The following is a 16,355-nucleotide window of genomic DNA, read 5'->3' as shown; positions in this document are numbered from 1 at the left end:
GGATCGAACCCGAGTCGTGATCATTGATCTCAAAATGCTCTTCCACTACGATGGAAAGGGTGCAGAGAGGATTTATGGGGACGTTGCCAGAATTTGAGGGCCTGAACTACAGGGAGAGAGGTTGGGAAGGCTAGGACTTTACTCCTTGGAGCCGAGGAGAATGAGGGGTGGGATTATAAGGGTGTGTGTCCATCCATGGCAGGGTGTGATGGGACGGTGTGGTGGGAACTTCACTTTTGAGACCAGCCCAAGCTGCCCTTGCCCTGGGAGTTGAATGATGCCTGACCTATGCCTATCGACAGCAATGTCCAACTACCTGTGATCCACTTGTAAGCCTGAGTTAATGACGAATGATGTGTAAGAAACTTCAGATTAGCCCTTGCTCTCTCTCTCCATCCCCTTCCCCTTCCCAGTTCTCCCATTAGTCTTACTGTCTCCACCTACATTCTATCTTTGTCCCACCCCCTCTTGCCTCGACCCGAAACGTCGCCCATTCCTTCCCTCCAGAGATGCTGCCTCACCCGCTGAGTTACTCCAGCATTTTGTGCCTACCTATAATGACGAGCGACTTCTCTTCTCTTGCAGTTGGGCAATTATTGCAGGAAGGAATATCCGCGGACTTGTACAATGAGGATGGTTTGACTGCACTGCATCAGGTAGGTGTGGAACAAGCTGATTATGTTTGTGTGAACTGGTAGCAGCGGGAAGAAGCCGTTCCTGAATCTGCTGGATCGTGCTTTCAAGTGTATGTATCCTCTACCTGGCGGGAGAGTGGAGAAGAAGGAATAACTGGGATGAGATCTTAATTATGTTGGTTGCCTTGCCGAGGCAGTGTGAAGTGTAGATGGAGTCGATGATGGGGAATCTGGTCTGTGTGATGAACTGGGCTACATCCACAACTCTGCAATTCCTTGCGGTCTTGGGCAGAGCTGTGACGCATCCTGAAAGGATGCTCTCTGTGGCGTGACTGCAGAGGTTGGTGAGATTCCTAGGTGACCTTGATTAATACGGGTGATATTGATTAGTTCTTGCTTTGTAAGGATGTCAAAGGTCATGGGGAGAAGGCAGGAGAATGGGGTTGAGAGGGAAAGATAGATTGGCCATGATTGAATGGCGGAGTAGACTTGATGGGTTGAATGGCCTAATTCTGTTCCATCTTCCTTCGTCACCTGGGGCAGTAGAGGCATTGGTGTGATCTGTTGGCTGTTGTTTCAATATGGTTGTACCGATAAATTGTTAGTGATATTTATGCCTAGGAACCTATGCTTAGGCAACTCCGCCTCAGCATAAGTGACACTGCCTGGGGTGTGTACACCACCTCGTGTCCGAAATCAATAACTGTTGGCGGCACAGTGGCGCAGCGGTAGAGTTGTTGGCTCACAGCGCCAGAGATCCGGGTACGATCCTGACTACGGGTGTTGTCTGTATGGAGCTTGCACATTCTCCCCTTGACGGCGTGGGTTTCTGCTGGGTGCTCCGGTTTCCTCCCACACCCCAAAGACGTGCAGGTTTGTAGGTTAATTGCCCCTAGTGAGCAGATGCGAAAGTGGGATAACTTAGAACTAGTGTGTCAAGTCAAGTCAAGTCACTTTTATTTCTATAGCACATTTAAAAAACAACTCTCGTTGGCCAAAGTGCTTTACATTGGTGGAGGTACTAACGTTATATAACAGTGGTTCATAGATTAAGTACATACATAAATACATACATATAGCCCTCACTCAGAGGACGTCAAGAAAAGCTTGAGAGTAAAGATGAGTTTTAAGTCTTGACTTAAAGGAGTCGATGGAGGGGGCAGTTCTGACGGGAAGAGGGATGCTAATGCGGAAACCATAGTGTGATCAATGGTCGGCGTGGACTCGGTGGGCTGAATGGCCTGTTTCCATGCTGTATCTTAAAATGACTAAACAAAAATGAGCAGAGTTGTGGAAAGTGAAGAAGGTTGTTTCTAGGTACAGGAAGGTATAGACCAGTTACTACAGGCATGCGTGAGCTGATGCATGGAAGTGGGAGGTAATGCAGTAAATGGCTACTCCCAGAGCAGGGTTCGACAACCTAAGGCCCATGGGCCGGATGCGGTCTGTAGCCTGAAATCATCAGGCTCGCAGGCGTTTTTTTTTTTCAATTCATTTTCGCGACCTGGGAACTGTAGCCAGCCCCGGGATACGAGCTGATCTGGGAAGTGCAGAAAACTAATTGAAAAACACGTGAAAACTAACGCGGAAAACCACACCAGGTGTCACACTATGCCGATAGATGTGGCCAAACATCCGCTCACAGACGGGTCCTGGCCCCTATGCAGAACAAGGTTGCCGACCCCTAACCTAGTGTGTAGGATAGTGCTAGTGTATGGTGTGAGCGCTGGTCGGCACAGACTCAGTGGGCCAAAGGGCCTGTTTCCACACTGTATCTCGACACCAAACTAGACTAACGTAAGCCACGTCGTTGTGCTGCATTTCCGTGACGCCGGGCACGTTTTGTCTTGCAGTGCTGCATCGATGACTATGCAGAGGTGGTGACGCTGCTGCTGGAGGGCGGAGGCACGGTGAACGCATGCGACAGTGAGCTTTGGACCCCGCTGCACGCGGCGGCCACCTGCGGTCACCTGCACCTGGTGCAGCAACTCATACAACAGTTACGTGACTAGCCTCCCCACCCACGGGGGCAGAGCAGGGGGAGCAGCGGCCATTCCAAACCCCACCCCTGGGGCACACTCCGCTGAGCGGTGGCCACCCTCCACTACATCAGCCTCCTCACCATTGTCCTTGTGGGCTGCCAGTGCAACCACAGTGTGTCCTAGCCCTCTGCTTGCCTTGTACCTTTGACACCTGGCTCTCTAAAGCAAGAATCTCTTTAGCCAGAGTGCGGGGAATCTGTGGAATTCATTGCCACAGACGGCGGTGGAGGCCAAGTCATTGGCTATTTGTAATGCAGAGATTGACAGGTTCTTGATTAGTGCGGGTGTCAGGGGTTGTGGGGAGGAGGCAGGAGGATGGGGTTGAGAGGGAGAGATAGATCAGCCACGATTGAATGGCGGAGTAGACTTGATGGGCTGAATGGTCTAACTCTGCCCCTATGACATGAACTTATGAACCCGCTATTTTTTTTAAGGTAGGATTTCAGGTCCTTACGAGGATGTCGTCAGGACTTGAGAGGTTGGACAAACTAGGACTTTGTTCCATGAATCTCAGGAGGATGAGGGGTGGTCTTATAGAGGTGTATAAAATTGTGAGGGGATTAGACAGGGTGCATGCACGAGGGGGGGGGGGGTGTTGCTATGTGTGAGGGGGGGTCAGCAGCCTCGTGATGGTGTGCAGTAGGCTACCGCCGCAACCCCTCCTCCACACCCACTCTCTACTTGTGGATCTCGCAGCCTGACCCACCCCTGCACGCCCTACCTGTCCTAACCCCCACCCCCGCTCTCTCTGACCTCCTTACCGCCTCCCACATCACAGCCTCTCCTGATACAACCCCCCCCCCCCACACTCAACCTGATCCCATTCCCACATCTCCCCCTCTCCTGACCTCCGTCCCCAAAGACTCTCTCCCTGTCCTGACCTCTGCCCTCTCTCACTCTCATGACCCCCACCCCTGTACAATCAGCCTGTCCTGGCCGTCCCCACCCCCCCACCCCTGTACAATCAGCCTGTCCTGGCCGTCCCCACCCCCCCACCCGTGCATTCGTCTCCCTGTCCTGAACCCCCCTTCCCCCTCCCCCCCCCCCCCCCATATCTCTGTGTGTTGACGATGACCCTTGCTCCCCGCAGTGGTGCTGACCTGATGGCCGTGAACGCAGACGGGAACATGCCCTATGACCTGTGTGAGGACGAGGTGACCTTGGAGTGCCTGGAGACCGCCATGGCCCAGCAAGGTACGTGCTCACCCTTGCCACCTCCACCGCCACCTTGCCCCGGCTCTGCCCCGGCCCCCACCGACCACACACGGCACGGTGACACACCGTAGAGCCGCTGCCTCACAGCACCACAGTCCCGGGTTCGATCCTGACCTCAAGTGCTGCCTGTCCGTGTGGAGTTTGCACGTTCTTCCTGTGACCACGTGGGTTTCCCCCAGCTGCTCCGGTTTCCTCTCACACCCCAAAGACGACGTGTAGGTTTGTAGGTTAAAAAAAAGACACAAAGTGCTGGGGTCAGGCAGCATCTCTGGAGAACCTTTGTTATCCTTGTCTCACACCTTTTGTCTTTTCATCTCCTGCCTTTATCCAACCATCTGCCTATCACCCCCTCCCCCCCCACATATGTGTATCCACCTATCACTCACTAGACTTTGTCCTGCCCTTCCTTTCCAGTTTCCAGTTTCCAGTTTCCTACCCCTTCTCCAGAAGAAAGGTCCCAACCCGAAACCCGTACACTGTAGCATGGTGCTGTTGCCTGTAATGTGCTCCAGGATTCAGTTCAATCTCACCAAATAAGCTTCTTTGCGATTGCACCCGTAACAAGTCAGGTAAACACACTACAGATTTACTGCAGAGGATGTTTACCAGAATGCTGCCCGGATTAGAGGGTGTTAACTACAAGCAGAGGCTGGACAAACTTGGATTATTTTCCCTGGAACATTGAAGACTGAGGGGAGCTCCGATAGGTTTATAATATCATGAGAGGCATAGATAGGGTAGACAGTCAGAACCTTTATTGCCAGGATGGAAATGTCAGACGATCGGACACAGCTTTAAGGTGAAAGATACCCTGAGATATTCAAATTCACTCTGCATTTTTCAATTTTTCATTTAGTCTTTTCCTAAAACTGGTGGGCATAGGTTTAAACTGAGAAGGGAGAGATTTAAGAGGGACATTAGGGCAACCTCTTCACTCAGAGGGTAGTCGGTATCTAATAATATATCTTTTATTGTCATTGCACGTCAGTGCAACGAGATTTAGTAATGAGCTGCTGGAGGAAGGCGTAGAAGCGGATACAACTACGACTTTTAAAGACATTTTGACAAATGTACAGATAGGTTTCGAGAGATAAGGGCCAAATGTGGGCAAATGGGACTGACTGGCTCAGTCTGCCAACTGGGTCGACATGGACAAGGTGGTCCGAATGGCCTGCTTCTGTTCTGTGACTCTGTGATACTGCCACACTGAGGTTCTGTCAGAGTGCCGTGTTTGTTTCCCCAGTCGAAACTTCATTCTTCATCATGCATCAAAATCCAGGAACACACTTACAGTGGCTTGCAAAAGTCTTCATACCCCTTGAACTTTTCCACATTTTGTCACGTTACAACCACAAACGTAAATGGCAAAACCCAATTTTATTGGGATTTTATGTGATAGACCAACACAAAGTGGCGCATAATTGTGAGGTGGAAGGAAAATGATACATGGTTTTCAATTTTTTTTACAACGCGCGGTTGCGGGGAGAGGGGGGCGTCCTGCGGCGTCTCACACACACACACTAACCACCCCCACACACAAACACACACTAACACACACGCACAAACTAATCACCCCCCTTGATATTATATTAATATTATTCATTCGCTCCTTTTACTGCATCCCCGCCCTATCCACTCAAGCATAGCCTCAACTCGTAGGAGCGTCTGGAGAGAGAAGAGGGGTAGAGGGAGGGTGGATAGAGACAGAGAGGGGAGGGGAGGGGGGTAAGAGGGGGGGAGAGAGAAGAGAGGCCGGGGGAGGGGAGAGGAGGAGGGAGAAAGAGGAGGATGGGAGAGGGGGAGAGGAGGGGTGGGGAGAGGAAGGGGGGAGAGGAGGAGGAGGGGGAGAAGTGGGGGGGAGAGGAGGAGGAGGGAGGGGGAGTGGAGGAGGAGGGGAGTGGGGAGCAGCCAGCGGGGAGGGGAGAGCAGCCAGCGGGGAGCGGGCGTCAACCAAAGGAGGAGGAGAGAGGGGGGGAAGAGAGGGAGGGGAAGAGAGGGAGGGGAGCGAGGAGAGAGGCTGGGGGAGGGGAGGGGGGAGGGAGAGGAGGGGCGGGAAGAGGAGGAGGGAGAGGAGGGGGGGGGGGCGAGGAGGAGGAGGGGGGGGAGAGGAGGAGGGGGGCGGGGATCAGCCAGCAGGGAGCAGTGGGGAGCGGGCATCAACCAAAGAAGGAAGGAGGGGTGGAGGGGGTGACGTCACTCGCAGCGTGAGCAAGACGCCGCAGACTCATTGTGACGTCATCAGCGAAAGGCAGTCGATTTTTGTCAAAGTTTTGCCAGATTTTTGAACATTTTCATTAATAACTCGAGAAATAAAGCATAAATTTTCAGATAAGGTGATTTTGGACTCCAGTGGGGAAATCTGTACCGGAATATGTAAAAATCTTACCGTTAGCGCGTCGTTTTTTCGAGAAGATGTGATTATACACACACAAATCCACATACAAAATGAGAGTTTTATAAGTATAGTGATATGATATAGATAGATGGACCAAGTGGGACCCATTGGGTCTCTGTCACACGGGAGGTCTGATCCCCCAACGCAACCTGTTCCCCCAACGCAACATTCCACCACTCGTTCCCCCAACACAACCCGTTCCCCCAACGCAATATTCCACCACTCACCCATAGCCCCCAACTGCGCAGTGGTGGCACATTTCCCCATATCCCCCAACACTCCCTCCCCCTCCTCTTCATCCTCCCTCTTATTAAACTTTTTAAAAAATGCAAGCACTTGTTGCCGGGACTTTAAAAAAAAAATCCAATTCCACTACCACTACCTCCCCCAGCACTCCCTCCCCCTCCTCACTGGACTGGATTTTGTAAAGTTAAAAAAGTGAATAATTTCAAATATAACATCAATCTGAATGAAACAATTAAAATACACCTACAAGACAATTGTCAGTAAGGTGGTGCAAAAATTATAGCGCTATCGTGTACCCTTTTGGCTTAATTTCAGAATGATGTGGTTTCATCCCTAGATTCTGGACTGGATCCCACGCATTGTAAATGTACCTACTGTAGGAAATGTACCTCCTGGCTGTTTTTGCCCTCTGCTATATAACCCTCAGACTCGCACAATACCAATTTCTATACTTGACCTACGCTGTCTTCTCCCTGATCAAACCTTCAATACCCGTTGATAAGCAGGAACTATTGCTGCCTGTTTCCCAACCAGGGACCTGCTGACCCTGAACTCTCACCGCCTCGCTTTTAAACGCCTCCCATTCATTGGATGTTGCTTTCCCCTCGCACTGCTCCTGATCTCCCTCCCCCGGGTAACGAGTTACATGATTGAGGGCCGCTCGGCCCCAGTTTAGGGCCCGAATTCCAGGGCCAAAGTTAGCTTCTCCCATGGGGGCCTTGGTGTGGTCCCTGATCCCAGAGGGCTCCCCCACACACTTCAATCACTTGGACACAAGGAACTGCAGATGCTGGTTTACAGAAAAAAGGCACAAAGTGCTGGAGTAACTTAGCGGGTCAGGCAGCATCTCTGGAGTCCATGGATAGGTGACGTTTCGGGTTGGGAATCCTTCCTTTGGTCCAAAGAAGAGTCATAAGGTCATGTGATAGGAGTAGAATTCGGCCATTCGGCCCATCATATCTACTCCGCCATTCAGTCATGGCTGATCTATCTCTTCCTCCTAACCCCATTCTCCAGCCTTCTCCCCATAACCTCTGACACCCGTACTAATCATGAATTTATTTCTGCCTTAAAAATATCAACTGACTTGGCCTCCACAGCCTTCCGTGGGAATGAATTCCACAGATTCACCACTCTCTGACTAAATACATTTCTCCTTATCTCCTTCCTAAAAGAACGTCCTTTAATTCTGAGGCAATGACCACTCCGAGCCTTTCACTATTCTGTATGTTTCAATGAAGTTCCCCTCCATTCTTCTAAACTCCAGCGAGTACAGGCCCAGTGCCGACAAACACTCATCCGAGGTTAGCCTACTCATTACTGGGATCATTCTTGTAAACCTCCTCTGGACCCTCTCCAGAGCCAGCACATCCTTCCTCAGATATGGTGCCCAAAATTGCTCACAATATTCCAAATGCGGCCTGACCAGAACCTTATAGAGCCTCAGCATTACATCCCTGTTTTTGCATACACGCCCTCTTGAAATATGGGCTAGCATTGGGTTTGCTTTCTTTACCACTGATTCGACTTGCAGATTAGCTTTTTGGGAACCCTGCACCAGCACTCTTGACCTGAAATGTCAGCTATCCATCTTCTGTAGAGATGCTGCCTGATCTGAGTTATTCCAGCATTTTGTATCATTTTAATAACTTTCCTGTCCTCATTCTCTCAGGCCAAGTACACCTCCATTACTGGTTGGACTCCCTCCACACTCCTTCAGAAAACCCTCCAGGATACATGAACAACTTCTTATCCTTCTGAGGCCCTTGCACTAAGGCTATCCCCGTCAATATTAAAGTATGTATTTTCCTGGCAGCGGCAGACTGAACCTGTTACGCTGAGCCACAATGGATTGTTTCTCATAAAAACAAAAACACTGGGCGTTGGCAGAGGCCATTTTGCCCCTCCAGCCTGTCCCATCATGCAGACTGTAGCTGCAACATTCCCTTGCACTGCCCATAATTCTTTAACCTCACAAAGCTCAGTGGAGCACAGGAGCAGGCCCTTCGGCCCACAATGTCTGTGCCAAACATGATGCCAAGTCAAACTAATCTGCTCGGCCTGCATGTGATCTATTTCCATCCATATCCATGTGCCCATCTAAAAGCCTCTTAAACACCGCTATCGTATCACCCTCCACCACCACCCCTGGCAGTGTGTTCCAAGCACCCATCACTCTCTGTGTAAGCTAAACTTGCCTCACACATCTCTGTAAAATTTGCCCCTCACATTCTAGATTTTCAATATCTAAAAACCTAGAATATTTGAAATAAACAATTTCGTATCTGCAGCCGAACTAGAAACTTCCAAAGCAGTTATTTAAATGCAGGCACTGTAACTGAGTTTAGGCTTCAGTATCCTATCTTAACTCTAATTCCTCAAAGCTGTCAGGATGCAACAAGCCAATGTGAACAATTGAAACATTCCTCTTGTGTTCAAAATCCTTCCAAAACTGCCTGTACAAACTTAAAGAACAATTCAAGTAAACAAAAGCATTCCTCCCTGTACAGACTGAGCGCTTAGCCCATGTCATAATGACATATCTATTAAACCCAGCTTCAGATACATTGTTGCCTTGGAAAAGCATCCAACATAAGCCAAAGACTTGTCCCACCCTGATCATTCTTTCTCCCCACACCCGTCAGGCAGAAGGTTCAGGAGCTTGAAAGTGCGCACCATCAGACTCAGGAACAGCTTCTTCCCCTCTGTTATCAGGCTTCTGAACGGTCCTTCCATAAGCTGTCCAATTCACCTCTACCCCATTGTGGACATTGGACATTGTCTATGGAACTGACGCCATACAATGCTGAGAACTGTATTCTGCACATTGTATCTTCCCCTTTGCTCTATGTATTGTACTTGAGTTTGGCTTACTTACATCTATGTGTAGTATTATCTGATCTCTTTGGATAGCATGCAAATTCCAGAAGTGGCGGCGCTGCCCTGGCAGCAGCGGCTCGCCTGCAGTCCGTTTGTTTTTACTTTTTTGTGTTGTTTTTGTTCGTTTTGTCTAGTTAAGTTTTTGGTTTTTAGGTTGTGTTTATGTGGAGGGGGGGGGTTGAAACGGGGCTTTCTGTCTCTCCCTTCGGGGGAATGCGACTTTTTTGTCGTATCCCCCTTCTTTGCCTCCGTCTGCGCTGAGGCCTAATGGCGGAGCTGGCGACCTCGAGACTCCGGAGGCAGAGCTAGTCAGGACTTGCCCTGGGCTCGCTCCCGTGAGGGCGGCCTGGCGCGGGGCTGAGACTCTCCCGTGAGGGGCTGTGGCGCTCCCGTCGGGGCGGCCCAACCCGAGGGAGGAACGGCGCTCCCGTCGGAGCGGCCCAGCTCGAGGGTGGAATGGCGCTCCCGTTGCAGCGGCCCAGCTCGAGGGAGGTACGACGCTCCCGTGAGGGCGATCCGGCTCGGGGCTGGAACGGTGCTCCAGTTGCTGGGACGGCGTTCTGGCGGCGGTGATCTGAATCCGGGGTTCAGCCGCGGGCCAGCGGCTGCATCCGCTGGGCTGGAGGGCGGCAGCTTCGACCACCCTGGGCCGCGGTGTTTGAGCCGGCCAGTTTGCGGGGTTTGGTGAGCGGGGTTTGTACCATCGCCCAGTGGGGTATCGCCTCAGCGCAGAGGGAGAAGAGGAGGGAAGAGACTGCAGCCCTAAGATTTTTGCCTCCACCACAGTGAGGAGGTGCTTGGAGGATACACTGTGGTGGATGTTAATTTGTGTTTGTTGTTGTTTATTATTGTATTATTGTATGTATGACTGCAGGCACGAAATTTCGTTCAGACAATAATAAACCTAAACCAGGTTAATTTAGTGCCCTATTAACCAGGGTGCAATAAAATTCCTAGTTCATGTGAAGCTCATAAAGCATAAAGTATGATAATAGTAGATACAGCAATAAATGCAGAAAACTGTAATGCAATCTGAGGTAGTGCCAAAGAATACCAAAGTCAGGTGTAGTTTACTGCCTAGTGCATGAGTAGGTAAAATACAGGTACAATGAAAGTCCTGTCTCTTGCTTCATCACAGGGACATAGGTCTGGGCAATATGGAAAAACATCAATAATGCAGAAATCACATATATTCTACAAGACAATAAAAAGAAAAACTGTGCAAAAAAAAGACACTACCGCAAAAATACACAATTAGGAAAGAGTAGTTTAGTGTAGTTTATTGTCACGTACCCAGGTGCAACAAAAAGCCTTTGTTGTGTGCCAACCAGAGCGGAAAGTCTATACATGATTACAATCGAGTCATTCACTGTGTACAGGATAAAGGGAATAAATAACATGATTAAGAAATGTTGCTGTTGGAGTAGAATAGTGAAGCGATTGTAATGGGTGATTGCAGATCCACTTCTGTGATCAGCACACTTACAGTCGCCTGGCTTGGACGCCAGTTTGGATGCTGAGGTAGGATTAGGTTTGTGTGGGTCGGTTCAAGAACTTGATAGTTGTAGTTCAGTAGGTGTTGCTGAACCTGGTGGTGCGGGACCTTGGGCGTCTGAACCTCCTGCCCGCCGGTAGCAGTGAGAAGAGGGCACGGCCCGAGTGGTGGGGATCCGTGATGACGGATGCCGCCTTCTTGAGGCAGTGCCCGGTGTCGATGTTGGGGAGGATGGTGCCCCTGATGGACACGGCTGAATCCACCACTCTCTGCCACCTCCTGTTACCTGGCTTTGTGCATCAGTGAGCGGCCTGAGCTATATCCACACACTGCTGCTGCCTGCACTCCATGGCAATGCAGGAGCTACATCTGCTTCTGCAGAGAAACGGTGTCCTTGTAATCCCTCGGACTCTGCCTCGTCTGCCTCCCCTTATCCTTAACCACTGCCCAGTGCACACCATGATGTGTGGAGAACTACCTGCTCTTGTTCACTTCTAGGTCTGAAGAAGGTGCTTGATCCGAAACGTCACCCACCCATGTTCTCCACAGATGCTGCCTGGCCAATGTTTTCTAACAGTAACATGACTCCTGATTTAATCAATGTTTCAACCGAGGAAGCCAAGCATACTATATGCCTTCTTTTCCACTCTTATCTATTTGTGTTGACACTTTCAGGAAGCTGGGAACTTTACATCTATCTAGTGTTGAGCTTCCTCTTGCCTTGGGGTGGGGCAGTGCTGTTCTGTTTTCACCATCAAAGGGATCTACGGCAGTCGCTGCCTCAACAAGGCAGCCAGCACCATCAGAGACCCACACCACCCTGGCCACGCTCACTTCTACCATCAGGAAGAAGGTACAGGAGCCTGAGAACCGTGACCTCCAGGTTCAAGAACAGCTTCTTCTCAATAACCATCAGACCTGAACGCTGACCAACGCTAACATCAATAACTATGACCTTGCATGGACTGTGTCTTTGATTGATTCAAGATTCAAGAGAGTTTATTGTCATGTGTCCCAGATAGGACAATGACATTCTTGCTTTGCTTCAGCACAACAGAATATAGTAGGCATAAATAAATACAGAACAGATCAGTGTGACCATATACCAATGAATATATATATAGACACATAAATAAACAGATAAAGTGCAATGGGCTATTAATGATCAGAATTTTGTTTGAGTTGAGTTTAATAGTCTGATGGCTGTGGGGAAGCAGTTATTCCTGAACCTGGATGTTGCAGATTTCAGGCTCCTGTACCTTCTACCTGAAGGCAACGGGGAGATGAGTGAGTGGCCAGGATGGTGTGGGTCCTTGATGATACTGGCAGCCTTTTTGAGGCAGCGACTGCGATGGATCCCCTCGATGGTAGGGAGGTCAGAGCCGATGATGGTCTGGGCAGTGTTTACAACTTTTTGCAGTCGGACTTTTACTATGGTCTTTAGTTTTACACCATTATGGTTATCTAATAACACTTCTATTAATTTTTATATGAACACACATATATATATATATATATATATAGGTATTTCTGTGTTTAGCTGCAGCAAGTGAGAATTTCATTGTTCCATTGGTGATACTATATGATAATTAAACATATTTAAATGAGAGAGACTTGCCATTCAAAGATTCAATGATACTTTATGGTCACATGTCCCAAGGTACAGTGAAATTCATATTTTGGCATACAGTTCAGTAAAATCATACTATACATCAGCACAAGCAAACTGAAGTACAAGAGTGCAGGAATAGTAGATGACACCGAGGCAGCACACAAGAGTAGCCACGTTACCAGTGCCATCTCATACCCCTCAAGTTTCAATGCTGTTAAAAATGTTAACTTGCAGAATTAACTTCCAGAATATTGAAAGGCATAGATGGAGTGGATGTGGAGAGGATGTTTCCACTGGTGGGACAGTCTAGGACCAGACGTCATAGCCTCAGAATTAAAGGGCACTCTTTTGGAAAGGAGGTGAGGAGGAACTTCTTTAGTCAGAGCGTAGTAAATCTGTGGAACTCATTGCTACAGAGGGCTGTGTAGGCCATAGTCAGTGGATATTTTTAAGGCAGAGATAGACAAATTATTGATTAGAACGGGTGTCAAGGGTTATGGGGAGAAGGCAGGAAAATGGGATTAGGAGGCAGAGATCAGCCATGATTGAATGGCGGAGTGGTGCTCGATGGGCCAAATGGCCTAATTCTACTATAATTTGTGAACTTGTGGATTTATGTTGCGTCTGAGATCTCTTCTACTGTCCCGGATGGAGATGAGAGGATTAAAGGTAGCCATTTGCCGAGGTGGGACCTCCCAAAGTCCACGCTACACTGGGATCTGTAATAGTGTAACCTGGCTTGTGTTTGAACTGCTTCCAGGTGTGACTCAGGAAAAGATTGATGAGTCCCGGATGGCCACGGAGAGGTTGATGGTTGAGGATATCGGGAAGCTGGTGGAGGCGAAGTCCGACTTGAACAGCCAGAATGAAGTTGGTGCTTGCCTGGTACGGCCCTGCTGACCACTGTTGTGGAGTAAGCGTGTCAACACTCCTCCGCCTTCTGCCCCTTCCCTCCGTCACCCGCTCCTGCCCCACAACCCCCAACCCCACGCGTTCTGCTCCAAACCAACGCTCAGTTCAACAGCAGCCACTACCTCAACAACTGCCCATTAACTCTTATAAGCGATAGGTGTAGAATCAGGCCATTCGGCCCATCAAGTCTACTCCACCATTCAATCATGGCAGATCTATCTCTCTTTCCTAACCCCATTCTCCTGCCTTCTCCCTATAACCTCTGACATCCATACTAATCAAAAATCTATCTATCTCTCCCGTAAACAAATCCACTGACTTGGCCTCCACAGCCTTCTGTGGCAAACAATTCCATAGTTTCACCATCCTCTAACTAAATACATTTCTCCCCATCCCCTTCCTAAAAGAACATCTTTTAATTCTGAGGCTCTAGTCCTAGACACCCACTAGTGGAAACATCCTCTCCACATCCACCCTATCCAAGCCTTTCACTATTCTGTACGTTTCAATGAGGTCCCCCCTCTTAGCCAGTAAGTAGCCTCCAATTCCCCTGTCCTAGTGGCGACTGGGGTGGTTGGTACTGACTGTGGCGCAGTAGTAGAGCTGCTGCCTCACAGCGCCAGGGTCCGGGGTTCGATCCTGACTACGGGTGCTGCTTGTACAGAGTTTGTACGCTCTCCCTGTGACCACGTGGGTTTTCTCTGGGTGCTCCGGTTTCCTCCCACATTCCAAAGGTGTGCAGGTTTGTAGGTTAATTGGCTTCTGTAAATAGTCCTCAGTGTGTTGGGTAGAACTAGTGTACGGGTGATCACTGGTCAGCGTGGACTCGGTGGGCCAAAGGGCCTGTTACCACGCTGTATCTCTAAAACTATGGGTGTATTATTGTCATGTGTACTGAGATACAGTGAGAAGCTTTGTTGCGCGTTACCCAGTCAAATCATGTTATACATAAGCACCGTCAGGCCACACACACACAAGTACAACAGGTAGTACAACGAGAAAAATATCAGAGTGCAATAGCTTTACAGCTTCAGAGAAAATGTCCAAGTGCCGCAATGATGTAGGTTGGAAGATCAGGACAACACTCTAGCTTCTGGCAGGACCATTCAGTTCCTGGTAACAGTGGGGAAGAAGCTACAGTATTCCTGTATCTAGTGGTATGTACTATCAAGTTCTTGCATCCCCAACAACCCTCACCAACAGGAATTCAATGTCAAGTCTTCAAGCGGAGAGATCCCAAGAAGTGTCTAGACAAATTAGGAATAAAAGTGAGCGGTGGGACCAGTACAGACGTGTGCTGGCAGCTGTGTGATGCACGGGGTGGGTGGTGTATCCCGTGAAGAGAGAAGTAGAGAGGAAGATGGGAGGTACGAGGTGCACACGCATGTGGGGGATGCTGGCCGTTGCTGCCCTTTGCCCCGTTCAGCATCTCCATTTGGGGAGGGTTGGGGTGTTGGGTCGGGGTCGGGTTTGGGTGGGGTGGGTAGTTATGGTGGGTTGGGTTGGGTGTGGTGTGTGGGCGAAGCCGGCCATTACTGACCCATTGCCCCGTTGACCAGCTCCACGTGGCCACGGCCAACGGCTTCTCGGAGGCGGCGGAGCTGCTGCTGACACACAAGGCCAGGGTGGACGTGAAGGACAGCGATGGCTGGGAGCCCCTGCACGCAGCAGCCTGCTGGGGTCAGGTCAGTGTGGGGACACGTCAGTGTCTGCTCCCTCCCCATGACCCCCTGTCCCACTCCCTGCAAGCCCTTCCTTCTGCACCCTCCCGTGACCCCTAACTCCCCCATGACCCCTTCCCTCCCCATGGCCAGGCCTCGCTGTGAAGGACACCTCAGCCCACTGACCCCTGACACCAGTGAAGGGTCTGTCTAGGGGGGAGGGGCTGCCTGGTCCCTACACACAGGGGAGCGGGGTACACACACGGGGGAGCAGGGTACACACACAGGGGAGCGGGGTACACACACGGGGAAGGGGGGTATACACACGGAAGGGGGGTACACACACGTGAGAATGGGTGTACACTCATGGGGGAGGGGTGTACACACAGAGGGGAGGGGGTGTACACACACACGGGAGGGGTGTACACACACGGGGAGGGGTGTATACACACGGGGAGCGGTGTACACACACGGGGAGGGGTGTACACACGGGGAGCGGTGTACACACACGGGGAGGGGTGTACACACACGGGGAGGGGTGTACACACACGGAGGAGGGGATGTACACACACAGGGGAGGGGGTGTACAGGGGAGGGGTGGTACACTTTGTTGACGAGGTGTGCCCTTGGTGCAGGTACACATGGTGGAAATGCTGGTGGGTCACGGTGCCAACCTCAACGCCAGGTCCTTCTTGGACGAGACTCCGTTAGGTAAGCTGTCTCTGCCATAGTTTCTCACTGCTGATGTTGTCGGGCTGAGAGTCAGTGTCAAGGCCAGAGTGCCTCCCCACCCCCAGAGTGCCTACATTGATGTTTCAGTGTGGGCAGAGTGGTTCAGGCAAGCACCACCCTCTGAGTGAAAAGTCTTGCCCCACACATCTCCTTTAAACCTTGCTGCCCTCATCTTAAAGCTATGCCATCTTGTCTTTGACATTTCCACCCTGGGGATAAGGATCTGGCTGTACACCCTATCAATGCCTCTCATTTTGACCCTGCCAACTATTTTAGCTGATTAGGATTCCTCAGTCGAGGTGACAGATAACGTTGCCTTTCCCTGCACTTGAAGAACTCAGCGGGTCAGGCAGCATCTGTGGAGGGAATGGATCCCAAACCTGCAGCTTGACACACATCACAGAAACAGGCCCTTTGGCCCATCTTGTCCATTCTATGCCCCATCTAAGCTAATCATGGAGTCATACAACATGGAAACAGGCCCTTCAGCCCAACATATGCCAGCATGCCCCATCTACACTAGTCCCATT

The 16,355-nt window shown here is 50.3% G+C and overlaps 1 protein-coding gene across 1 annotated transcript in view; it reads left to right on the top strand.

Moving 5' to 3' along the window:
• Positions 1-16,355, top strand: part of ppp1r16a (protein phosphatase 1 regulatory subunit 16A) — a 61,553-nt gene that overhangs the window by 38,936 nt on the left and 6,262 nt on the right. The window contains exons 3-8 of the mRNA XM_033045090.1: positions 586-656; positions 2,489-2,634; positions 3,768-3,871; positions 13,281-13,405; positions 14,992-15,117; positions 15,729-15,804. Coding sequence (XP_032900981.1) covers positions 586-656; positions 2,489-2,634; positions 3,768-3,871; positions 13,281-13,405; positions 14,992-15,117; positions 15,729-15,804 — 648 coding nt within the window. The remainder of the gene's footprint in view (positions 1-585; positions 657-2,488; positions 2,635-3,767; positions 3,872-13,280; positions 13,406-14,991; positions 15,118-15,728; positions 15,805-16,355) is intronic.

Source organism: Amblyraja radiata, chromosome 2 (genome assembly GCF_010909765.2).
Source record: "Amblyraja radiata isolate CabotCenter1 chromosome 2, sAmbRad1.1.pri, whole genome shotgun sequence".
Classification (NCBI taxonomy): Eukaryota; Metazoa; Chordata; class Chondrichthyes; order Rajiformes; family Rajidae; genus Amblyraja; species Amblyraja radiata.
The sequence above is the reverse complement of the archived record's forward strand: the minus strand, read 5'-3'. Positions and strand labels throughout refer to the sequence as shown.